At 37.7% G+C, this 26,068-nt stretch overlaps 1 protein-coding gene across 1 annotated transcript in view; it reads left to right on the forward strand.

Moving 5' to 3' along the window:
* Positions 1-1,767: 1,767 nt before the first annotated feature.
* Positions 1,768-26,068, forward strand: part of MARCH6 (membrane associated ring-CH-type finger 6) — a 60,049-nt gene continuing 35,748 nt past the window's right edge. Inside the window, exons 1-13 of the mRNA XM_021707420.1 lie at positions 1,768-1,864; positions 2,651-2,724; positions 4,217-4,360; positions 10,558-10,630; positions 12,185-12,353; positions 13,888-14,077; positions 15,800-15,861; positions 16,757-16,789; positions 19,292-19,343; positions 23,499-23,557; positions 25,313-25,393; positions 25,595-25,663; positions 25,745-25,819. Of these exons, the coding sequence (XP_021563095.1) occupies positions 4,231-4,360; positions 10,558-10,630; positions 12,185-12,353; positions 13,888-14,077; positions 15,800-15,861; positions 16,757-16,789; positions 19,292-19,343; positions 23,499-23,557; positions 25,313-25,393; positions 25,595-25,663; positions 25,745-25,819 (993 nt within the window). The 5' untranslated portion in view covers positions 1,768-1,864; positions 2,651-2,724; positions 4,217-4,230. The remainder of the gene's footprint in view (positions 1,865-2,650; positions 2,725-4,216; positions 4,361-10,557; positions 10,631-12,184; positions 12,354-13,887; positions 14,078-15,799; positions 15,862-16,756; positions 16,790-19,291; positions 19,344-23,498; positions 23,558-25,312; positions 25,394-25,594; positions 25,664-25,744; positions 25,820-26,068) is intronic.

The raw sequence follows: 26,068 nt of genomic DNA on the forward strand, positions 1-26,068 counted from the left end.
ATTAGTGTCACATGCTTGTATTTTGATATTTCAGGGCTTTCATACTTCAGCATTAAAAATAATTTACCATAATTAGGGAAAATGAAGAAATACATGCTGATGAGATTTCCAAGGTCAAAGGTGAATCCAGTGAACTTATTAGTGATAGTGAGACAGATAGTGATGAAGTGATGAAATGTAAACAAAGAAATGTAACGCAAATTATCTACGACAGTGAATCTAGTCTGGTGAGAACGAGTCAGACATTGAATGGACAGAATATCCAAAAAGAAACATACAAGTGTTTATTCTGATAATCCAGGTGTCAAGGTATTTCCAAATGATCCTTAAAGTATAAGTGAAGTTGCCAGACTATTTATTGGAGATGATTTTATAGAAATGATCGCAACTGAAGCTAACATGTATTATGATTAGATGCATCACAAATGTGCATGTTCAAAGAAATAAAAAACAAAGTGGAGCAGTGCAACGGTGTCTGAGAATGAAGAAGGCTCTAGCATTAACTATTTTGATGGGACAAGTGGAGAAAACCACAGTTCATGATTATTGGTCAACACGTCTGTCAAGTGCAATGCCTTTCTTTTAAAAAATAATGATGTGAAATAGATTTCCTACAAATTTTGTGGTTTTTGCATTTTTCCAATAATGCAGAAATGCAGTCAGATCTCAGCAGATTGCGCAAAATTGAATCCGTAATAAATTATGCTTTAAATAAGTTCAACAAACCTGAAGAACTTTCCTTGGATGACTCCATGATACCTCATTGTGGAAAACTGTCTTTTTGGGTTTATAATCCAAATAAAGATACAAAGTGTGATGCCAGTCAGAGTGGTGTCTGAGGCAAATACTGGATATGTCTGCAACTTTCAGCTGTGTTGTGAAAAAGGTGACAATTTAGAAAAGATCGTTTTAATTGTGCTTAATGGCAGAAGTTTGTGGCAACCAGCTTCAGATTTTTTTATTTTCACCCGCTCTCAGTATTAGGAAAACGAAAAATTTGCCAGCCGTGAATGTGTTAATCACAGTTTTCAGTTCCATGCTCCTAATGTTTTGTCAAGTGATTAATTCTTGCTTTAATGGGCGATATTTTAATTTTTTGATTGTCTTGTTTTTGTTTTTGTATTGTTATCATTTTTACTTTTTTTGAGTTGGAATTTCACTCTTTTGCCCAAGCTGGAGTGCAGTGGCATGATCATAGCTCACCGCAGCCTTGACCTCCTGGGCTCAGGTGACACTTCTGCCTGAGCCTCTTGAGTAGCTGGGACTATACGTGTGCACCACCATGCCTAGCTCATTTTTTGTAGAGACGAAGTCTTGTTACACTGCTTAGGCTAGTCTTGAACTCCTGGGCTCAACTGAGCCAAGTGTCTTGGCTTCCCAAAGTGCTGGGATTACAGGCATGACCTGCCAGGCAGGGGCATTACTTTTTTTTTTTTTTAATTTAAGAGCGTCTTCCTCTGTCACCCCACCTGGGGTGTTCAGTCGCATTTTCAGAACTCCCTGAAATCTCGAACTCCTGGGCTCAAGGGATCCTCCTGTCTCAGCTTTCTGATTAACTAGAAGTATAGGCATGTGCCACCATGCCTGGGTAATTTTTAAAAATTATTATTTTTGTGTGTGTGTGGAAGGTCTCCCTGTGTTGACCTTAAGCAATCCTCCTGCCTTGTCCTCCCAAAGTACTGGTTTTATAATCACGAACTTCCACAGCTGGCTTGTTTTTAAAAAAGTTAAAACTAAAGGGAATTCTCTCTTTTTTTCCATTAACAGACATATGTAGAGTGTGTCGGTCAGAAGGAACACCTGAGAAACCTCTTTATCACCCTTGTGTATGTACTGGCAGTATTAAGTTTATTCATCAAGAATGGTAAGTCATACTTTTGGAAAATTGTGTAAGTCTGAGCTTCAAGTTTGTCATCCATACAATAAGAGAGATCATTTCAATGAACTTTTAAAATAATTAGTAATTTAAAAAAATTTTATCTAAAAATTCAAAAATTGGGAAGAGAAGTTATACACAATTCTTCATACTGTGCCTATTATTTTGGTATATTGTCTCCCCGGTATGCGTCAGTACCCTCTTGTTTATTTTGTCCACTGGAAGTGTTACAGATTTTTAGCTTTGCTTGGCATAATAGTAGCTTTCCTTTGTGCCAAGAACTGTCCTAAGAACTTTACACATTTTAACTCTTGAAATCCTTATAAGAAAGTTTTGAGGTGGAGTATTGTTATGGTGAGGAAACTGAAGCACAGAAAGCCTAAGTAACCTTTCTATCAGCCAGAACTAGGATTCAGACCTCAATACCAGGTACTGATATTGTCAGACCAGTGTTAGAACTGATGTCTATGCCAGGAGATTATTTCATACTCATTTAGCTTTGAGAAGATTACAGTTTAGATTGAGGAGATTAGCTTAGATTAATTGAACCTTTTTAAAAGTAGAAATACATATTGTTTTTTATTTTTGGTTGTCATAGTTCTGTACTCTTAGGAGACAGTTATAAAAAGTTAAGAATATTCTAATTTGAAATTATTGAAATTATGCAAGCTGTTATGTGTAAGGTTTTAATAGAAACAGACTCTTAGTTTTCAATGAAGCCTTAATGTTTCTTTATTGTAAACACTGTACTTATGAGTGTATTTGTAATTACAGCTTAGTTCAGTGGCTGAAACACAGTCGAAAAGAATACTGTGAATTATGCAAGCACAGATTTGCTTTTACACCAAGTAAGTTCTTTATAAGTTTAGATACATTTTTGGTTATTATTGGCAGCATAAAGGTGTTTAAATGGTTTAAAGCAACTATTTTCAGCTTGATTGTCTTTGGTAGCAATAGAAAGTATTGCTATCCATTTAGGGAAATGTTTTTAAAAACCACATACCTTCTTTTAACATATATACGTGTGTGAGGTTTAATTTGTAGGACTTTTTTTGGGTCTTTTTTTTTTAACATTTAATTATAGACAAGTTCAGACACTTAACAAAGATACGATAAGCCCATATATACTCATCACTTAGTTTCATATCTGGCCTATCTTGTTGTGCCTGTGCTCTCATTCCCTACTTCTCCATTGTTTTTTTGTTTTTTTTTCTTGAGTCAGCATCTGACTCTGCTGCCCAGGCTGGAGTGCAGTGGCAGGATCAGGGTTTACTGCAGCCACAACCTCCTGGGTTCAGGCAGTCCTCCCATCTCAGCTTCTTGAGTAACTGGGACTACAGGCATGTGCCACCACACCCAGCTAATATTTGATTTTTTGTAGAGTTGGAGTCTCACTATACTGCCTGTGCTGGTCTGAAACACCTGCACTCAAGCAATCCTCTTGCCTCGGCACCCAAAGTGCTGGGATTACAGGCTTGAGCCACCATGCCCGGCCTCCATCCTTTTTTCAAACAACCCCATCATTTATAATTTCATCTTTATTTTAGTATGTACAGTAAGGGATCTTTTTAAAAAACATAATGATAATACCATTTATCCACCTAGAAAAATTAACAGTGATGCCTTGATTTAATCAGATATCTCATAATATTCAAATTTGGACTATTTTTGAGCTAAGATTATATAGGTTAGAATAACAATGTTAGCTCAGTATTTTGTTAGTATTTTGTAAATATTTTGCAGGTCTTTAAAATATTGATGACAATTCCTACCCCTATTGATAAGTGTTTACTGTTGTGTTCATCTTAAATAGAGGACTACACTCACAAATTATAAAAAATTTGAAGCATAATTGTTCATTTTGGGATCCCAGTACATTCCTTTGTGAAGGTATTTTGTGTTTTAGGGTTTTTGTTTGTTCGTTTGTTTCTGAGTTTGGGTCTCACTCTTGTCCAGGCTGGAGTGCAGTGCATAATCATGGCTCACTGCAGCCTTGACCTCCTGGGCTCAGGCAATCCTTCTATCTCAGCCCTTTCAGCAGCTGGGACAATGGGTGTGCCACCTGGTCGATTTTTTAAATAATTTTGTAGAGAAGTAAGTTCTTGCTATGTTGCCTAGGCTGGTTTTGAACTCCTGGGCTTAAGCAATCCTCCTGCCTTGGCCTCTCAAAGTGCTGGGATTACAGGTATGAGCCACTGCCGTGACCTGGCTCTTTTTTTTTTTAATAGGACACATTTTAAGTGAAATACAGGTAGGGAAAGTTTGATGCCTGTTTTATATTTATGAATTAAGTTATTTTTAAATCTTTATGATGTTGTATGTGCTTTTTTCCTTTTGTAGTTTATTCTCCAGATATGCCTTCACGGCTTCCAATTCAAGACATATTTGCCGGACTGGTTACAAGTATTGGTACTGCAATACGATATTGGTTTCATTATACACTTGTGGCCTTTGCATGGTTGGGAGTTGTTCCTCTTACAGCATGTGAGTATTCATGCCTCTGGTTTGAGTTATTTAAACATTGCATAACTGTTTTAATATTAAAAAGTAATATTGCATCATACTGTTGTTCAAATTATATTTAATTATTTGATATTATATCACATATTAGAAAAGACTCACTTAGAAAACATTCATCTGAACTAAGAAAGTTTTTTAACATCAGTTTCTTAAAATAACGTGGGAAAAGAGCACATCATACAGGGACTAATAATAAAACTTCATGAAAGAATTGAAAATCAAACCACAAAACACAAATTTTATTCTTGGAAGTATACTAAAGCTCCCTCCCCCCGTTTTGTTTTTTTGAGGTGGTATCTCACTCTGTCGCCCAGGTTGGCGTGCAGTGGTGCAGTCCTGGCTCACTGCAACCTTGGCCTTCTGGGTTCAAGCAATCCTCCCTCCTCAGTCTCCCAAGTAGCTGGGACTACAGGTGTGCACCACCAGGCCCAGATAATTTTTGTAGTTTTTGTAGAGACAAGGTCTAACTATGTTGCCCAGGCTGGGCCTAAACTTCTGGGATCAAGCGATCCTCCTGCCTTGTCCTTCCAGAGTGCTGAGTTTATAGGCATGAGCTACCCTATACTTGGGTGCTAGAGCTTTCAAGGACTGCAAAAGATGGATTCTTTTGGGATTTTCCTCTTCTTTTTGAAAAGGTCATTTAGCTGATAGTCCTGGATAATTGGGAGGCTTATCTTTCAGAAGTAGGAGGCTCTCTGGCAGGCTGATAAACTAACTAACCCTCTTAGGTGATCCCCTTTGGGTTCTTTATAGAGAAGTAGATGGTATATGAGTAGCAGAGTATATAGATATGATTCTTTGGAGTTAAACAGGATTTTTGCATTAGAATAATTAATATCCTCATGTCTTCCTAAAATATGATAAAATAAGCATGATCAAATGAAAATCTATTGAAATGAAAATCTTGGGAGATACACCAAATAGCAGAATATATGTTCTGTTGAAGAGTGAGTGAGCTAAAAGATTGAGCCAAGGAGTTCTAGGTTGTAACTCAGAGACACATAGTTGCAAGTATGAGAAAAAAATCTGAGAGGTGAAAGCTTGATTTCTGTTGTTTATCTGTCTAGTTAGTAGTTCTTCAGGTGAAGGAGGTAATGGGGATAAGGCAATGATTGGCATCTTTTAGATTGAAAGAGAAAGCTGACCATGATAAAGAAAAAGACTTGTAACCTGGACTAGAGATGGTGTATTTTCAGTTTATCCTACAAAGGAAGAAAACCAGACTGACGTCCGTCAGACTTAAAATTACTAGTGTTGAATGCTAGAAGACAGTGGAAACTTCAAAATTTGACATTTTGAGAGGGGGAGGGGAGGTTTGGGGTTTCACTCTGTTGCCCAGACTGGAGCACAGTGGCACAATCACAGCTTGCCTCAACCTCCTGGGCTCCTTCTGCCTTAGATTCCAAGTAGTTGGGTCTACAGGTGTGTGCTACCTGCCCGACTAATTGTTTTGATTTTTTTGTAGTGATACTATGTTGCCCAGGCTGGTCTTGAACTCCTGGGCTCAAGCAATCCTCGGCCTCCCAAAGTTCTGGGATTACAGGTGTGAGCCAGTGCTTCCAGCCTGACATTTTTTGAACCTAAAATTCTCTTTCTGTAAATCATTCTCAGATGGAAGGACAAGATGTCAGCATTTTAGTAGGTGTAAAGATTTGAAAAGCTTACTGCCTTAAGTTTTTTATGAAAACGTTATTTGAGAACATACTTTGCTAAATAAGCAAAGAATCAAAAGGCAGGATGTGAGATATGAAGAAAAGGGAACAAGTGTTTCGTATAGCTAAGTCTCAATTATTGTTAGTCTGTAATAATTAATATTTTTAGGTAACAGCCTTGAACTAAAATTCCAGATGATCTTAACATGGGAGAAATTGTAAGGGGAGGATAGAAATAAAAGTTTCAGTTGCTTGTCTAGATGTTCTAGATGTAGGTAGAAAAATATAACTATGCATTAAGAATGTAGGGGTAACCAGAGTCCAGAACTAGACTTGATTAACAACAAAGTTGCTGTCACTGTCCAGTGGAGGAAAGATAGTCTTTTCAGTAAACAGTATAGCATCAACTAGATGGCCATACAGGGAAAAAAATGAACCATATCATTACCTCTTTCTGATGTAAAACTTAATTTGAGATGAATTAAAAGCCTGAATATAAAAGTTAAAACAAAAAAAAAACTTCTAAAAGAAAATACAGGAGACAACTAAAATATTGATAATTGATAAAATGAAGTACTTCTTTTTTTCTTTTTTTTTTTTTTGAGTTGGAGTCTCACTCTGTCGCCCAGACTGGAGTGCAGTGGCACAATCCCGGCTACCGCAGCCTTGACCTGCTGGGCTCCGGCGATCCTTCCGCCTCAGCCTTCCAAGTAGCCGGAATTACAGGTGTGCACTACCATGCCCGGCTAATTTTTGATTCATTGTAGAGATGAGGTCTCACTAAGTTGCCCGGGCGGGTCTTGAATCCGCAGGCTCAGGCAGTCATTCACCTCAGCCTCCCAAAGCACTGTTATTACAGGCTGAGCTACCGAGCCCGGCATGAAGTACTTCTGTTAATCTGTAGATACTTTTAAGGGTGAGAGATAAGCCACAGAGTGGGAGAAGATATTTGCAATGTATATGCCCAAAAAAAGACTTGATCTAGAGTATATAAATCAGCAAGAAAAAGGCAAGACAGCCCAATAAAAAAAGTGGGCAGAGGATTTGAACAGGTGTTTCTGGAAAGAAGATACCTATGTTAGTAGGCCCTCCATATCCATAGATTCTGCAGTACCGACTGTGGAATGTGAATATCTGCAGATTTTGGTATTGGGGAGAGTCCTGGAGTTAATTCCCCTTGGATACCAAAGGATGACTGTAGCCAATAAACACAGGAAAGAGTGCTGAACATCATTACTTGTCAGGGAAAGGCACAAGAAGAATGGTTTAAAGACAGTCCAAATGTTGCCTAGGATGTGGATCATCTGGACCATGTGTACATTGATGAGGGGAGTGTGTACGTTATAACCACTTTGGAAAACTATTTGACATCATCTACTTATGCTAAGTATTATAGATACTTTACGATCTTAGAGTTCCATTCCTGGAATAACAAGAGAACTTTCTGTCCACTAAAGGATGTGTATATCAGAATGACCACAGCAGCTTTGCTAATAGTGGTTAAAAACCAGAACCAATTGCATCCTTCTTAGCAGTCGGATGGATATATTGTGGTTTATTCATACAGTGGAATACATTGTGGTTTATTCACAAAGCAGTGACAAAGGAGTTGGCTGTTGTGATAAAGAATAACATGGGAGAATTTTGCTTCTTTGACAAAAAGAAGCCTGGCACAAAAGATTATAGGTTGCATGATAGCATGTATGTGAAATTTAAAAACAAGTCAAGTTCATCTATAGGGATAGAGGTCAGAATAGTGGTTACCTTCTGGAGGGTCTGTTGACTGGGAAGGGGCTTGAGGGAGCCGTCTGAGCGGCTGGAAGTGTTGAACATTCTGATCTGGGTGGTAGTTACCTAGCTATATACATATGTAAGAATTCACTTAGCTGGACACTTATAATTTATGTAAAATGTATTTCGATAAAAAAGTAGCAGAACTTAAAGGCAACTGCTGGAAGATTAGAAGTAGGGTCAGTTTTCATTCTGGGGAGTGGGAGTGGGAACCAGCAAATAAAAGGAAAGCTCAACTAAAGACAGGAAAGAAAGGGAAGGCAAAGAGGGGGAAATAAAAGGTAAACTTAAATATATCTGTAACCATAAGGGTTTAGATTTCTTTGTTACAAAATAGATCTTTACACTTTGTGTGTATGTTAATGTTAAAGAGATAGAAAAATAATTTTGTTAGCAAATGCTAACAGAAAACAGGAACAATATTAATCAGCCAAAGGTCATTCAGGGTGAAATGCATTAAGTGGGACAAAGAATTGTATTTCATATTTTTTTTTTAATTTAATTTAATTTTTTTTGAGTTGGAGTCTCACTCTGTCGCCCAGACTGGTGTGCAGTGGCTGCTCCCAGCCACCACAGCCTCGACCTGCTGGGCTCCGGCGATCCTTCCGCCTCAGCCTTCCAAGTAGCCAGAATTACAGGCATGCACTACCACACCTGGCTGATTTTTTGATTTATTGTAGACATAAGGTCTTGCTGCCCAGGCGGGTCTCGAACCCACGGGCTCAGGCAATCACTCACCTCAGCCTCCCAAAGATGCGGGATTACAGGCTGAGCCACTGAGCCTGACTGTATTTCATATTAATGAAAGGCATAGAACATGAAGAAAATAAAATTGAAGAATTTTTATGTACCAGAAAATAGCTATGTAAAGCATTCATAGTTGTAGTGGAAGACTAACATGCTTCTCTAAAATTAGTAGGTCCAATAGTCAAAAATAAGTAAGAACTAAGAAGATTTAAGTTCCACAGTTAACAAGTTTGATTTCTCACTTGTTTATATACAGACACAATTTAAATTACATCAGATAAAACACATTCTGTAACTTCTCTCTTTAACTTACCAGTGTACCTTGGCTGTCTTTCCATGTACGTACGTGTTCTACTAGCTTATTTTTATTTTTTAATGGATGCAAAGTACTCTGTAGTGAGGAGGCCTGTTTATGAACCCGTTTTCCCATCTCCACATTTAGTTTGTTGTCATTTTTACTTTTTTACAAGCATACTTGCTTTTGTACACATATGTAAGTAATTTCTATTATAGAAAATCTTTTCCTGCCTTTTCATTTTGATTTGGCTTTTGAAAACAGCCAATGAAGTCACTGAAAATTTTTGATAAAAGGTTATATATAGAGAGGCCAGGTGTGGTGGCTCATGCCTGTCATCCTAGCACTTTGGGAGGTGGACGCAAGAGGATTGCTTGGGCCCACAGGTTCGAGACCAGCCTGGGCAACATGACGAGACCTTGTCTCTACAGTTAAAAAAAAAAAAATTAGCCGGGCGTGGTGGCCCATGCTTGTAGTTCCAGGTACTTGGAAGGCTGAGATGGAAGTATCACCTGAGCCCAGCAGATCGAGGCTGCAGTGGCTTGTGAGAGTGCCACTCTACTCCAGCCTGGGTGACAGAGTGAGACTCCAACTCAGGAAAAAAAAGTTTATAGAGAATGCTTAAACCAATACACAAGTGAGAACTGGCTTGAAAGGAAATCTCAGCTTTTTACTCTCGTGCCCCATTTCCAAATTTACGCTCTGTTATCTCATTCTGCCTGGAATTTTGCTTTTCTCACTAAAAGATTGCCTTTTCTGACTAAGGGGTAACGGGATGATAGAGCATTCACCTGTACTTCCTCTTTTTCCTAAATGACCTGAATTTGGAAAATGAGATATTTTCAGAATAAGAGAAATAGAGAATAAGATATTCTCTATTTGAGGGTCCTTGAATTTGTGCTTTTAGAAAATTGGTTGTCAGGTTGTCATTTATGACCTTAAAGCACATGCTCTTCAGAAAAAAACCTCTTAATTTCAAAGATGTACACCTCAAAATGGAAATCCTTTATTTTCATGGGCAGACTTAATGAAAATTGAAATCCTAGAGTTTAAAAAAATTCTTTAAACTGTTGTTTTTGAGATCTTTAGTTTGTTTTTTCTTTTTTTTTTTTTTTTGAGTTGGAGTCTCACTCTGTCGCCCAGACTGGAGTGCAGTGGCTACTCCCAGCCACTGCAGCCTCAACCTGCTGGGCTCTGGCAATCCTTCCGCCTCAGCCTTCCAAGTAGCTGGAACTACAGGCATGTGCTACCACACCCGGCTAATTTTTTGATTTAGTGTAGAAATGAGGTCTCACCAAGTTGCCCAGGCGGGTCTTGAACCCACGGGCTCAGGCAATTCACGCACCTCAGCCTCCCAAGGCGTGGGATTACAGGCTGAGCCACCGAGCCCGGCTTAGTTTGTTTTTTCCTTTTCTGATATCTAAACTCATTTAATTAAAGGAAGCAAGTAAATCTAGGGAGAATCTAAACACTAAACATTGTGTAATACTTACTGTTCACTCTTGTTATTTTTATGCTTCACCATATTTTTAAAAATTTAGTATTTTTAGACTCAGACTTGCAAAGAGTGATTGTTTATGTCAGTGACATTCATGGCACTCCTCTGCTTTCTTGAGCCACTGTATGAGTTCATGGTGTGAGTTGTGACTGTGTGCCTTCATGTTCTTTTTTGACAGGCCGCATCTACAAGTGCTTGTTTACTGGCTCTGTGAGCTCACTACTGACACTGCCACTAGACATGCTGTCGACGTGAGTATTGAATCTGTTTGACAGTCAAGGTTGTGCAACATAGATAATGCTTGGTTTTTTCTCCATATATTTAATTTTGTTATAATTTGAAAATTATTCTGTTTTCAGGACAGATAGTTAATATTTCTTACTCTAACAGTTATAGCTACAGTAGAAGTAGCTGATAAATATAAATGACATTCCTTTTAAAACATACTGTTCTAAAGAACTATTTTGTAGTGGTGGGATAACCTGGTAAATAGGATGTCATGCAGTTTGAAATATATACTACTGTTGATGTTCATATGTTGAGAGTTTGTTTAAACGTGTTTTTAACATACACATTTGAACTCACTTTATTTTTTAAATGTTTTTTGTGATTATTAGAATATAGATGCTAAAAACTTGCTCACTGTAGTTGTTTTACTGTATCTTAATTTGACAACAAGTGTTGTTGCTTGCCTGGTACTGGCAGGCTCCCCTTTCCCTCAGACCTGATTGGCTTGTGGGCCGGCCGCCTGACTTGCCTTCATTAGAGGACTCATTGACAGTGGTGGAATGCTGGTGGCCTGGTGCGGAGAGTCAGAAGAAATTGTAAACATGGCTTGGTTTTATAATCCTATGTGACCTTTAACAATTTGAAAAATTGAAGCAGTTTTTCTGAAAGCATTTGTAACGAAATGACCTTTTTTCTGAGTAATGTTTTGTGTTCTCTGTAGAATATATTTTTTTCCCTGAGGTTTTCCTTTAAATATCCTTAATATCTTAGCAGTTGCTCTGTTTTGTAGCTCAGTGATTTGGGTAATCTCTAGGCACAGATTGACCCTGTCTCAGGTTTTCCATGGAGGGAAAAAACCATTCTATTAAAAGACTAGATTTTCCAAGGGCTACTAAGATTTTTAGTTATCCTTGGATTATTCTGAAATCATAAAGGTGGACTAGGGAAGAATAAGTTTCTTCACATTCCTCTGTGGATGAAGGGGGTTTTCAGTATTATGCTATTTCTTGTATTTTTATGTATGATTGATACAGGAACTCTACCTTGACTTTTTGGTTTTGTTGAAAACTAATACACCTTTAGTATATATGCAGTTAACACCAAAACTTGATTTGCTTGCTAAGTGAAAAATTTTTATAAAATGCATTATAGACTTCTTTGTCTTACACGTGGCACACTGAATATCTCTCAGCCTTCATTTCTTTATGTTGTTTGTAAGCCTGTCTGGAGAAGCTTCTCTGCTTTTCTGATTTGATAATTCTGTTAATTTGTGTGGACTTAGGTATCAGGTAACCAACCACCTATATATTATATTCCTGTGTAGTTCTGATATTATTTTATGCCTACTATAATGTATTTAATACAAATGTATCTTATATAAGTTGGCCGTCTTACAAGATAAAAAGACTTTCACTATTATATAATTCTTTGGATAAACTTAAGGGATTTCCATTCAAAAAATATGTTTTATTTTTCTGTCTTTTTCCTGTGATTTTAATGTAAAAGGAAACGTTGTTATCTTTGGTTTCCTAATTTTAAGTGTCCTTTGGAATAACTATATGTATTTTTTTTAATAGGGAAAATTTGTTGGCGGATTGTTTGCAGGGTTGTTTTGTGGTGACATGCACACTGTGTGCATTCATTAGCCTGGTGTGGTTGCGAGAGCAGATTGTCCATGGGGGCGCGCCAATTTGGTTGGAGCATGCTGCTCCACCCTTCAATGCTGCTGGACACCACCAAAATGAGGTAACTTCCTCACCCCCAGCATAGATTTAACTTGGTAGGACATGAAAGTTACTGTCTTCCTCTAAGATTCAAACCCTTGATTTCCATATTTAAGTGTTCTTTTGCCATTTCAAAGAAGACAGTGGAAAGGGTTGGGGGAAGATTAAAAGAGAGAGGTGAAAAATCAAGAGTGCTGTGGTGACTTTGCCTTCTTAATTTAATAGCCAGGTTGGGAGCTGTGTTAGGGGTGTGCCAAAGTGCTCTTTCATTTTCTTTGTCTGGGTTCACTGCTTACCTGGAGTGTCCTGGAAATTAAGAAACGCTTCTCCTGGATATGTTCTGACATGCTGCATAACTTTAAGGAGGCTACCCTGCCTCTTTATCAGTCTCTTCATGTGTAAAATGCCTTGCCTTTCCTACCAAGTAGGAACTTTAGCAAAAGCAGAAAACTGGAACACTGTTGATAGAAATCTTGTGCAGTTTTATTCTTTCATTTTGAGTGATGACATACTTGCATCTGAGCAAGTGGCATCTAAGATGCAAGGAGTGTTAAGAAGGGGACATAATAAGTAATTTTTAGTATCTTGCTTGCTGACAAATTATGGGACTGAAAACATCACAAATTAGCTACTTGTATATGAAAATGGTTTACACTTTATTTACATTTTATTATTATTTATTTTAAAGATGGGTGCAATTCAGGGTTATGAATACAAATTACATTTTATTATTAAACATGAACTATAAAATACTCAAAATTATAGTGAACGAGCTATCTTTTCTTTTTGGGACTTTCAGCTTTTGTTAGTGAAAAGATTGATTTCATCAAATTACTCCATTTCTTTTTCTCTACAGAGTGCAGCCTTTCCTTTGGAAAGCATACATAGACAATGGACTGTAAAGAAAATGACACTCGTGTAGTATTAAATGTTATCAGTGTACCTCATGTTTTGAAGCATTTAGTGCAGTTCTTTTTTAGAATCCTCATGAACACCATTGGGAGTTAAGTGTTTTAACTTAACTATTAACAATTAACTACAACTATATCTTTGTAATTGGTAGGTAGCAGAACTTAGGAAGAGCCAGAGGAAAATGCATTTGGGAACTCACAAAGTCCACATGCACAGTCTTACCCACTGAGCAGAAATTAGAAACCGTTTCCTCAAGTGTTTGATAACAAGAGAATTAAGTTACAAATATGTATGTATGTAAATTAAAAATAATGTTACCCCTAACACTGTCAATAGAGACAAGAAATATGTCATAAAAAAAGGATTTCAGAATGATGTATTCAAGAGAGCCAGCTTTGAAAGCCCACTTTCTGTAATGTTTTGTAAAATATTAATCCTTAAATTATACTAAATGAATATATATACTGTGGCCTCTGAGTGTATTGGATACATTTAGAAAATATGTGTTTGAAAGGTGTGCTTTAAAAAAATTTTAGTAGGTTTGTGTTTGCTAGTTTTGTTTTTTTAGCAGGGATAATGCGATTTGGAAATAGAGCAAAACAGATGAGTGGATCTAAATGTCTAGACTCTTCTGTCATTTTTAGGCTCCAGCAGGAGGAAATGGTGCAGAAAATGTTGCTGCTGATCAGCCTGCCAACCCACCTGCTGAGAATGCCGTGGTCGGGGAGAACCCCGATGCCCAGGATGATCAGCCTGAAGAGGAGGAGGAGGACAATGAGGAGGAAGATGATGCTGGTGTCGAAGATGCGGCAGATGCTAATAATGGAGCCCAGGGTAATGATGCTTGTGTGGCCGCACTCCTCACCACCATGAATCTCTTGTCAGCTTGTATTGAGGAAGAGGAATGGAGTTTTTACATTTTAGTGTTTTGAAGTTCTGGTTTTTTGTTTTTTTGTTTTTTGAGTTGGAGTCTCACTCTGTCGCCCAGACTGGAGTGCAGTGGCCGCTCCCGGCCACCGCAGCCTCAACCCGCCGGGCTCCAGCAATCCTTCCCCCTCAGCCTTCTGAGTAGCCAGAATTACAGGCACGCGCTACCCCGCCCGGCTGATTTTTGATATATTGTAGAGATGAGGTCTTGGCAAGTTGCCCAGGCGGGTCTCGAACTTACTGGCTCAGGCAATCCACTCACCTCAGCCTCCCAAAGGCGCGGGATTACAGGCTGAGCCACTGAGCCCGGCTACAATTTTCTTTTATATAGGACTTTTTATGTAGGAAGGATAGGAAGAAATTATTTGTTAGATTGGAACTGATCCTATTTTGTAAGGAATTTGATAAGGATTTTTCTCATTCATTTATTCTCTTTGCAAGTCCATTGAGTCAGTGCAACTTTTAAAATAAAAAATAATTCTTGAAGTATATTCAAATATATACTTCAAGAAAATGAAAAGAAAATGAGAGACTGGTTTCTTTAGGTGGTCCCTGGTATGCATATGAATATGCATATGAATATGCATACCAGGGACCACCTAAAGAAACCAGTCTCTCATTTTCTAGCAGTGTAAACTCTAGAATGTAAAATGACATCCAAGACTGGGTATGTCAGGCAGCTATTAGTTGCTCACTGCCTTTCCTTCTCCCTCCCACCTCAGTTTTCCGTTCAGTCATTGCACCATCTCTGGGTCCACTCGACACGGCTGGTGTTTGAGTGTCTCCTTATGCAAGGGACTCTGGTGGACACTGAGTACATAGTTGTGAACAAAACACTAGATTCCTACCTTCATGGAATTTCTGGTCTAGCGAAGAAATTGGAAGCGTACATTGTGATAAGTGTTGTGCAGGTTGCTCTGAGGATGCTGCGGGGAGTCCTTTTTAAAATAAGGTTTCCCAGGTTCCTCAGCATAAGTGATATTTGAGCCAAGACTGAAAGGATGAGAAATGACTTGTGTAATGGGAGCAGGAGACCTTCGCAGGGAGAGGTCAGGCTCTGAGAATGCACCCTGCTGCCACCCTCGTGTCTGGCCATGATTTCTGTCTTTATCTAATGCAGGAGCTCCTGACTGGTCTCCTCCTTCCATTCTTGTCCCACATAGTTCATATTACTTTCCTGCTTTTAAATCTTTTAGTGGTTTTTCCGTTATACTAAATAATAAAATAAAGTCTAGACTTCACATGTCTCTTATATGATCTGATTCCTGTCTTCCTTTAACATCCCCCACGCTTATCACTCAGAAAGTTCTAGATCCCTGGCTTCCTTACTTTTCTCAAACCCACCAGATTGTTACTGCCTCAGAACTGTTGAATTCCTCTTTCATATAACCTGTATTTATTTCCTTTATAGCACTTAAGTCATTTCTAGGGTTACCTATTTTATATATATTATTTATATGTATGTTATATATTCATTATTTATTGCCTAACAAGCAAATATTCAGTATGTAAAAATTTTGAATATGGTTTCTCAACAACAGCTTACAAAATACTGAATTAAAAGACTGCATCTTATTATTTTTAGTTCAAGTTCCCTCAGTAATCTTTAAACTGTGCTTATATTTCCAGATGACATGAACTGGAATGCTTTAGAATGGGACAGAGCTGCTGAAGAGCTTACATGGGAAAGAGTAAGACCTTTTTTTTTATCAAGAATCCTGGTGTTTTTTTCTTTGTTTTTTGCTTTTTGGTGACAGGGTCTCACTGTTGCCCAAGCTGGATTGCAGTGGTATGATTGTAGTTCACTGCAGCCTCGAACTTGGGCTCAAGCTGTCCTTCCATCTCAGCCTCATAAGTAGTTGCTACTGCAGCCGTGTGCCACCATGCCTGGCTAATTTTTTTTTTTAATTAAACATTTTTTGTGTGTGGAAACAGGGTCTCACTGTATTGCCCAGATAATCTCAAACTTCTGGCCTCAAGTGATGCTCCTATCTTGGCCTCCCAAACCGCTGGAATTATAGGCATGAGCCACCATGCCTAGCCTATCAGGTGTCTTAATCCTAAAAGATATTTTAAACTTGGGCACATTTAGATGTGTACGCTAATTTTATAGTTAATTTGATAAAAGCAGCTTACCAGAATTTTAATTTTTAGAGAAAGTTAAGTGATGTACTGTTTGTGGTGAAAATATGATATTCGTGACTGTTTTTCTATCTTTGTTTCACCTGAAATTGTGGCCTTTTGAAAAACAAAGTAACAGTTTAGACTTAAGTAGTATTTTCATAGTTCAGTTGACAAAAGAAAACAGTTCTGTCGTGAAGTCTTGACTGGCTCTGTATCTTATATAAGAACTACACTCAAGGTGGAATTTGTAAAGACTTTTTAATCTTATACTTTCAAAATATAAAACTCTCGTCAGCAATTTTTTTTTTTAACTTTCTGAAAATGACAGGCGGTATTAAAAAGTAGTGGGTGAGGACTATGTTTAAAGATATTAAAAGGAAAGTGAGCCTTTTTCAGAAATTGGAATAAAAAATTCTATTGCATCTTGGATTAATACATACTATTATTATTTGTTTGTTTTAGATGCTAGGACTTGATGGGTCACTAGTTTTTCTGGTAAGTAAAACTAATTCTTTTTAATAACAGAATTACGAATTATTCATCTTAGTGGTTCAGTAACTTCAGATTTATAGTATATGTTAAAAGTCAAAATGCTCTTTGGCTTTTGGTTACCTTATATGTTAAATGAAGTATATTTTGTATATGGAAAATATTGGAAAAACATAAAGGTAATAACAGTTTTAAAAGTTTAAAAAGAATTATTATTAAATATTTGGTTTTTAGAAAAGAGAATGAAGTCCAAAGTTAACTAGTGGTAGTTATAAAGAACTTGGTCTTCTTTTAGAGTTTCATCTTGCAGTGTTTAATGCCTGTACTGGTAAAAGCAAAGCAGTTCTACATATTTTCATAGTGAGAACCCCAGGCTGATCTTAGGTTTCTACTGTTTGCTCAGCCTCCTCTGTCTTCACCTGAAACTCTGCTTTATTAGTAAAGATTACAGCTAAGGTGAGGAACAATTCTTTTTTTTTTTTTTTTTGAGTTGAAGTCTCACTCTGTCACCCAGACTGGAGTGCAGTGGCCGCTCCTGGCCACCGCAGCCTCTACCTGCTGGGGCTTCGGCAATCCTTCCACCTCAGCCTTCCAAGTAGCTGGAACTACAGGCGTGCATTACCACGCCCGGCTAATTTTTTGATTTATTGTAGAGTTGAGGTCTTACCAAGTTGCCCAGGCAGGTCTCAAACCTGCGGGCTCAGCCAATCCACTCACCTCAGCCTCCCAAGGTGCGGGATTACAGGCTGAGCCACCGAGCCCGGCTAGGAACAGTTCTTTAAAGGAGAAATTATGCTGTTTTGGGGTCCTGTAAATAAAACCCCTTGCCATTTGAGATTTTTAAATAGCTTAGGGTATCAAGATGACTTTAGCTGCAGGTAGCAGAACCCTGACTGACTGAAACTAACAACCATAAGCCTGGAGGAAATACAGGCTTGAGGATTGCTTGATCTAGAGGCCCAACACTGCCATCAAAGACCCAAATAATTGCCATCCATCTCCTTTTCTGTTCTCAGTGTTGTCCTTTTCCTCAGGCTGGCTTCAGATGGGAGCCAGAAGAGGACATTGAAGTTAGCAGTGTGTGGATTTATAAAGGAACATATCTGGCGTAATTCTACAGTTAGTGGGAATGTGATCTAAATGATCTTGTAGTCAGAGTTTGATTGCAGTCAGTATAGAAATCAATTTGGCCACATACTCCTTTACTGCTTACTTGGTCAGTTCCTCATAAATGAGTGATGAAAGTCATTGAGGGAGTGGTATTCACTCAAACCCATTTAAGTATTGAATGAAATCTTCACAGGATGAATTTATTGCTTCAGTAAAAAATATTTAATATGTATGGTGTGCCAGTTATTCTGATAGTTACTGAGGGATTCAGTGATGAGTGAAACAGGATCCTGTCCTCAAAGATGCCTTATGGTTTAGTAGGGAGAAATGAACATGTAAACAAGGAGCTTTAGAGCTGTGTGTTAAAGACTAAGTGACATAAAGCGTGCATAGGACAAAAGAGCACAGAAAAGGGCTTGGTCAGCTCTTTCTAAGCAGAGGGGAGTTTGTCAGCAGGACATTTTTAGAAAAGATAACTTAGAGGTTGAGGCATAAAAGATGTTGGGGATAGGAACAGTTAGCAGCCCTTAAGGCAGAGAAGCTGAGAAAGTTGAGCCAGCATGGTGAGTAGGAATGTAGTAGTTATTTTTTCTAGACAAACTAATCACTCTTCTTGCTAGTTGGATTTATGGAAGAATAGGGGACCTGAACAGAGAAATCTTCCTTTTTAAAAAGATTCTCAGAAGGATCACATAATCTGATGGATGGGTAAGATGGTGGACCCAGATGAATGGGTTTGGATAGTCTGAGTGTCATCATGGGATGTGGCAAAAGTGTGTGTAACATGGCTGGAGGGATAGGTGAATAGCCATCATTCTGGAGTTGATAGTATGAAACTGTGGGAGTGGATCAGATGGCCAGGTAAGACAGGAACAAAGAAAGCCAGGGTACCTTAGGAGAGGAGGGACCAGAGGAAATCAAGCTAAGAGTTTTCCAAAGAGTAGGTAGCCAAGCAGTGGTGACCTTGTAGAAGTCAGGAAAGTGGGGTGGACACTGAAAGAAGCACTGTGCAGTTTACATTGAGTACTATGGCTTTCAAATTTTTCTCCATTTAGAATTTTTCATTGTTATTTGGTTTAAATAGAGTCTGGAGTTATTTATGAAAATCTATGTAGTTTGTGGTAGAGTATTAATTTCTAAAAAGGAGATATTTATAAATTGATTTTTGGGGGGATTTTGCATGTAACATTTTGAACTTTGAGCTTTATTAGACTTAGTTTTATGAACTAATGAAAAATGAAAGTTGCATATAATTTATAGATTGAAATCTCAAAATTATAGAGGGATATTTCAGTCTTAGCTATTATCAGTATTTGGCTGTTGCTAAATATGTGTCATCTAGTTAAATATATATAAAATATGAGTTGAATATACATTATTAATGTTCTTTTCCTTTAGGAACATGTCTTCTGGGTGGTGTCTTTAAATACACTGTTCATTCTTGTTTTTGGTAAGTTGTGTTTGTGCTTTTATTTTTTATAGTATTATGATAGTTTAATTTTCTAGGAGCCTTGTTATAGATTTTTGTTTTGTTTTTAGCATAAGATTATTAAAGAGTAGATGCAAATAGTTTTAGATAGGAATCTTGTATTGGAAAGCCCCAAACATAGAGATGCTTTCCTAAGCAACACTGATTGCAGTTCCTACTGTGTCTCTGCTTGACTGGGTTTACACTGACTTTAGTATCCGACTGCCATGATTAATTTTGTGCTCATTATGTGTGTGCTTTTTCCTATGGCAGAAGACTTTGTTTTCATCTTTCAAAATCCTGACCAAGGCCTTCTAGAGACCCTGGCTTGGGAGCTGTCACCAGAAATGGATATAGGCTTGTGGGAAGACAGTTAACCTTCCTCAAGTATAAACTCCCCGTAGAACCAGATTTCAGGACATGCAAAATCACTTTTTTCCAAGTGCAGCTGGGAGAATTGTGTGACAACACAGTGGAATCCGTCCATCGAGAGTAATTACAGAAAGGAAGGCAAGGTTGAAGAGATACAGTTGACAGACACAGTTGAAGTTTTTCTGCTTTGGAGGAGAGATAAGGGAAACTGAGTCAAATAAACCAAGGCCTTAGAATTCTAGTTCTTGCATCTCTCATGAGAGGAGGTTAAGTCAAACTGACTAGGTTATTGTTAGAAGTGATGTAATTTGTGTCTCTCAGACCTCAGGCAACATGTCTCTGAATAGAGATGATATTTAAGAAATTCCTTCTTTAGAGCATATTTAGTTAGCCCTCAGCTCTGCTGAAGAGGAGTAAAGATTTCCCAAGGCTTCTTCCATCAAACACTGAGTTATTTGTTCTTTCTGCTATGGCCTACATTATGACCCAGAAAGCAGTTGTCTTTAATAGGAATCCATGTGGTCAAAAAGACTGGATATTTGGATTGTGGATGAGACAAAAAAAAAAAAGGATTTCTGCATGTTATCTGTAAAAGAGCAAAGGAAAGTTACGTGTATCTTATTGAAACAAAATAGCTTGGAAAAATTTGCATTGATTTCTTAATTTTTAGTAGATATACAAGATGGTACAGATTTAATTTTTTCCCCCTGGTATATAGGATTATTCATATATTATTCTGGAGTATTTTTCATTATGTAAAATAATTCATATATAGACTGGACTGTGTTTTGAACTTGGCCACATTTTCTTTCACAGAAAAAAAATGATCTATAGCAGGGATCCCCAATCCCAGGGGTCAGTACTGGTCTGTAGCTTGTTAGGAAGTGGTCTGCACAGCAGGAGGTTAGCAGCGGGTGAGTGGAGCTCAGTCTCTGTCAGATCAGTGGAGGCATTAGATTCTTGTAGGAGCATGAACCGTGTTGTGAATTGCACACACAAGGGACCCAGGTTGTGCCCTCCTTATGAGACTCTTAATACCTAATGATTCCTCCTCCCAACCCCTGGCCCATGGAAAAATTATCTTCCACAAAACTGGTCCTTGTAGCCAAGAAGGTTGGGGACTGCTGATCTATGAATTTTATTTATTTATTTTCATTTTTATTTTTTTAAATATTTTTTATTATGGTTTTGTGGGGATCTGTGGATTTTAGTTTTTACTCTTGCAGAAAAGCTTAATGCTAAATTAGTGTTTGGAGGAAAAGATCACCTTTAAAACATGAATTATGCAAGTAAGAACTTTCATTTATAGAAATCTCATCTAAGTAAAATTTTTTCTAGTTCAACCTCCTAATCTTATACTTAGTAAAGTTATGTACAGTATATTTTATAGTTAGGATCTTTTGAAATGAAACAAGAAGTTTTTTTCCTTTGGGAACATTTTCTTTCAGTTTCTTTTCAGCTAATGTTTCTTTCTTGCATGAGTTGCTCTCTTTTGGCAGTTTTCGCAGGCGTTTTTGGGGCACTTATGTTCATATACTTTACAGAAATATAACCTTACAAAGCTCTAGTATCCCAGTAGAAGGGAATGATCCTCAGAAACTGACCTTTATTTCAGGATCCCTCTCTATGTTATTGTGTTTTGGAATGGAAATTGATTGTTGCAACAGGTATTTAAGGTTAATAATTACACATGCAACAGAGTTAAAAATTTGTCTCTCCCAGGGGCCTAATTGAGTAATCCTCAGATAGGGTACGAGAACAAAATAGGCAGAATCCTATGTATAGTTTTTTCTTACCCTTTCAAATTTCTGGTGCTTTATATACACTTAAATACACATAGTAAAATAATACATGTATATAGTTTATAAATAAATTTAAATATATTGGGAATACATGTTCAAAAAAAGTTCTACCCATGGTATAGTCAGTTAAAAAAGGTTTAGAGGCTAGATCTTTAGTGAATTCACTCTGACTTTTGTCTTAATGATTGAGTTCCCTACTTCCCTAATAATCTATACTATTTAATTATTTCTACCATAAGAAAAAGCAATTAAATTTTATTATTAAGAACAAAGTAAAATTTAGCCAGAAAAACTTGAGGAAAAGAGTCTGTAAATTTTCATTTATTTATTTATTTTCTGTAGTGGTGGTGTGTTTTTTTGTTTGTTTGTTTTTTTAATTTTTAATTTTGAAGATGTGGGGAGACTAAATTTTTAGGAGTATTTTCTTACAATACCATTATCATACCTTAAAAAATTACTAGAATTTCTTGAATATTTCCTAATAATCCATCATATTTAAAATTCCTGAGTTGTTCCCTTAGACGCCATTTTGCAGTTGGTTGCTTTGAATCATCCAAATAACATCTAATATTAGTTTAGTTGTTAAGTTTCATATTATCCTAGAACTACTCTTCTCTTTGCTTCTTCCATTGCCCCACCCCGTTTTGCTGTTAATTTATTGGTGGGATTAGGATAACTTATTTATAGCATGTCATGTTCTACATCTGTCCAGCTGCTTCCTGGATGTCCTCTGCTTTCATCCTTTGTCTCTCATATTTCCCGTAAACTAAAAGTCAGATCTAAGGGCTAGATTAAGGTTCAATTCATCTGGGACAACTCCTTCACTGAGGTGCGGTACATGATGTTAGATTATCCTCTTTTATCAGTGGATTCAGGTGGTATTAGCCTGAGCCTTTTATCTTAGGTTTCATATTTCCCTTTACCATTAGAAAGTAATCTGTTGGGTGATAATTTAGTGGCATGCAGGTTTACTGTGTTCCATCAGCCTTTTACCCAGTAATTTTTATTAGTCCTTGATCCTTGCCTGAATCATTTATATTATTTGGTGTGACAGGATTGTAATTTAAAAAAAAAAAAATTTTTTTTTAAACCTTTCGTGGCTGGCTTTTCTGTAAACAAGAAGAAATTCTTGTCAGTTGGGACTATTTAGTTAATTTGAACTTGTTTGCCCAAGAGAAGTAGAGCAGATGCTCAGTTATTTCCCTTTAATTATCAGTTTCCTGAGTAAGAAATAGGTGCATTCACTACTTCCATTGGTGTGCTCATTCCAAAACATGAAAATGTTTTCTGTGATGTTGCTTTTGTTCTTTTTTGTGACTCCCTTTTTTGAACATTTATAAGCTCACGGAACACATGATTCATATGTGTTCAGTGTTTTTCTTTCTTTCTTTTTTTTTTTTGAGTCAGTGTCTTACTCCTTCACCCAGGCTGGAGCACAGTGGCATGCTCACGGACACGCCAGTGTCGAGCTGCTGGACTCAGGAGATCCTTCCACCTCAGCCTTCCAAGTAACTGGAACTACAGGCGTGTGATACCATGCCCACCTAATTTTTTTTGATATATTGTAGAGATGAGGTCTCATCAAGTTGCTCAGGCTGGTCTCGAACCCCTGGGCTCAGACAGTCCTCTCACCTCGGCCTCCCAAAATGCTGGGATTACAGGTTTGAGCTACCACGCCTGGCCGTTAAGTGTTTTTCTATCAGTTTTGGTTGTTACTCTTTTGGATCCTCTCTTTGGTCTGTGACACCCTCTTCACAGTAGTTTCTGTGTCTGTTTTATGTGGTCCTATTAGACATTGATAACTTTGTTGTTCTGTAGTTATAACCAGTGACTTATTTTTGGCCCCATTCTGGAATCTTCCATTTTTCCAAGAAGCCCTGGTTCCTTTTAGTGGGTGATTGTACTAGAAGTGTTCATGTTTTGATGTTGAAGTTTTCATTGAGTTTTTTTTTCTGCCTTTTAGCATTTTGCCCTTACCACATTGGTCATTTCTCCCTTGTTGGTATGGGATTTGAAGAACACGTGAGTATAATACTTTATAAACATACTTTCATTAATTACCCCCATATTTGATATTTGCTATAAGTAATATTATTCTAAAGAGTTAACTTCATTTCTCAATCTGTGTCATGCAAAGGCATATTTCATTCTTTTGTTTTAAAAATAGCTCAGAAGATAGTGGTCATATTGTCAGCTACCAAAGGTATGCTCTGAAATCCCGTGATGCACTGTCTGCCTTTTGGTGAGAGGACCCGAGGCAGACCGTGGGAAGTTTCCCACAAGCTGATTTTCCATGTACTTCAAGAACTTTAGTGTTTTTATTTTTTCCTTCCTTGCCCCAGGTACCCTATAGTGAATTTAGAAAAGTAACAATATATCAATCAATTTTTAAAAAGGAATAAGCTATTTTGGAATGATGGGCTGTAGTGTTTTTTAAAGAACTTGCTTTAGTTTTGACATTTTAATCATTATCCAGAGATAGATAAATTTTGGGATGAATTACTACTACTACTCTCTTGGGGCTCTGGAAGGATTAGTCTTCTAAGGAAGAGCTGACTGGAAACTTTTGTTCACCTTGTATGTATGAATCTTGAGAGATCATGTTCTGAAGCGTTTTTTATATTTAATATTGCTCTCTGATTCTCACTAGTTGAATGCAGTAACTTCCTCAACTGTTGCCACTTGTCTGAAGTTCAGGAGCCAAAAAAATGCGGATAGGCATTTTTGTTACTATCCAAACTTACTGTCTGTAAGTTGGGAATGGAGAGAAAGGGAAACTTTCTTTTTTTTTTAATTGGAGTCTCACTCTTTCTCCCAGACTGGAGTGCAGTGGCACGCTCCCGGCCACCGCAGCCTCGACCTGCTGGGCTCCAGTGATCCTTCCACCTCAGCCTTCCAAGTAGCTGGAACTACAGGCGCTCACTACCATGCCCGGCTAATTTTTTTTATTTATTGTAGAAATGAGGTCTCGCCAAGTTGCCCAGGCAGGTCTCGAACCCGCGGGCTCAGGCAATCCACTCGCCTCAGCCTCCCAAAGTGCGGGATTACAGACTGAGCCACCGAGCCCGGCGAGAAAGGGAAACTTAAACAGTAATTCTCGTGGTAGGAAGTGAGGTACTGGGATGATGCCAGACACATGGCAGCTTGGGCAATATGTAGCTGCTTTCATTGTTTAGCCTTTAGCAATCGTAAAAGAGAGGGCATTGTTTAATAGAGGGTTCTTAATTTTGTAAAATTTAATTCGCTGTACAGTTACTTTGTCTCCTTGGGTAAATGTTATTTTTTAGTTTTAATTTTTTTTTAAGTATGAGTCTCACTCTGTCACCCAGGCTGGAGTGGAGTGGCACACTGCAGCCTCGACCTGTTGGGCTCTAGCAATCCTTATGCCTCAGTCTTCCAAGCAGTTGGAACCACAGGCACATGCCACCACGCCTGTCTAATATTTTGGTTTATTGTGGAAATGAGGTCTCTCCAAGTTGCCCAGGCTGGTCTCAAAGCCCTGGACTCAGTCATTCCTTTTGCCTCTGCCTCCCAAAGTGCTGGGATTACAGTCATGAGCCACTGTGCCCAGCTCTTCATTTTTTTTAAGTAACATATAGCAGTCAGCGGGATAGGTTTTCAAAGATGTTATTCAAAAGGGATTTTGCAGTTGTTTTCTTGTTGTAGATTGTCTAGATGATTCACTTTCAGTTATTTGGATTGTTTAATACACGGGGAAAACTAGAGTGTAGGGCATATGGTTAAATTGAATTTTATTTATTTGTTTCTTATTTCCAGGTCCAGGCATCTCATTTTGAAGGACTGATCACAACCATAGTTGGGTATATACTTTTAGCAATAACACTGATAATTTGTCATGTATCCTTTAATGAACCAGCTTGAGTGTTCAGTAATATTGTTCATACTAAAGAACTGTTCTCATTAATGGCAAAACTATTTTCTCTTTCCTTGTCCTCTTAGTAAAAGTTGGTATTTGTAGTAAATATATTAAATGTTGTCTAAGTTACCTGTCTCATTATGTCTTTATATGTTCAGTTTTTCCTTGACTAGATTCTGTAGGGCTTGGCAACTCTTGTTAAATTTCACAGGTCTCGTCGCTTACTGGGAGTCTGCTATATTGTTGTTAAGGTAATTCCTGTTATAATTTAAAACTGTAAGAAATTTCTCCTGCATCTGGGTGATATTGATGACCTTTATTTTCACTTAAAGGTCTCTTTGTTAGTGGTGGTAGAAATTGGAGTGTTCCCCCTGATTTGTGGTTGGTGGCTGGATATTTGTTCCCTGGTAAGTTGAGTATTCATTATCATACAATCTTATAATTCCAAGACTCCAAAAAAGGAAGTCTTTAAGATGGGTTCTTTTTAAAGAAAAGTAAATATTTGATAATTCATTTATTTTCTCTGAAAGTATAGTGTTATAGAATCTAAATGCTGTTAGTTTTTCTTAAGTACCTGATTTTTTTGAGGCTTTGCAATTTTTCTCCTTCCTTCCTTCCTTCCTTCCTTCCTTCCTTCCTTCCTTCCTTCCTTCCTT

The sequence above is a fragment of the Carlito syrichta genome, unplaced genomic scaffold, assembly GCF_000164805.1.
Source record: "Carlito syrichta isolate Samal-C Ts95f unplaced genomic scaffold, Tarsius_syrichta-2.0.1 Scaffold317641, whole genome shotgun sequence".
In the NCBI taxonomy this organism is placed as follows: Eukaryota; Metazoa; Chordata; class Mammalia; order Primates; family Tarsiidae; genus Carlito; species Carlito syrichta.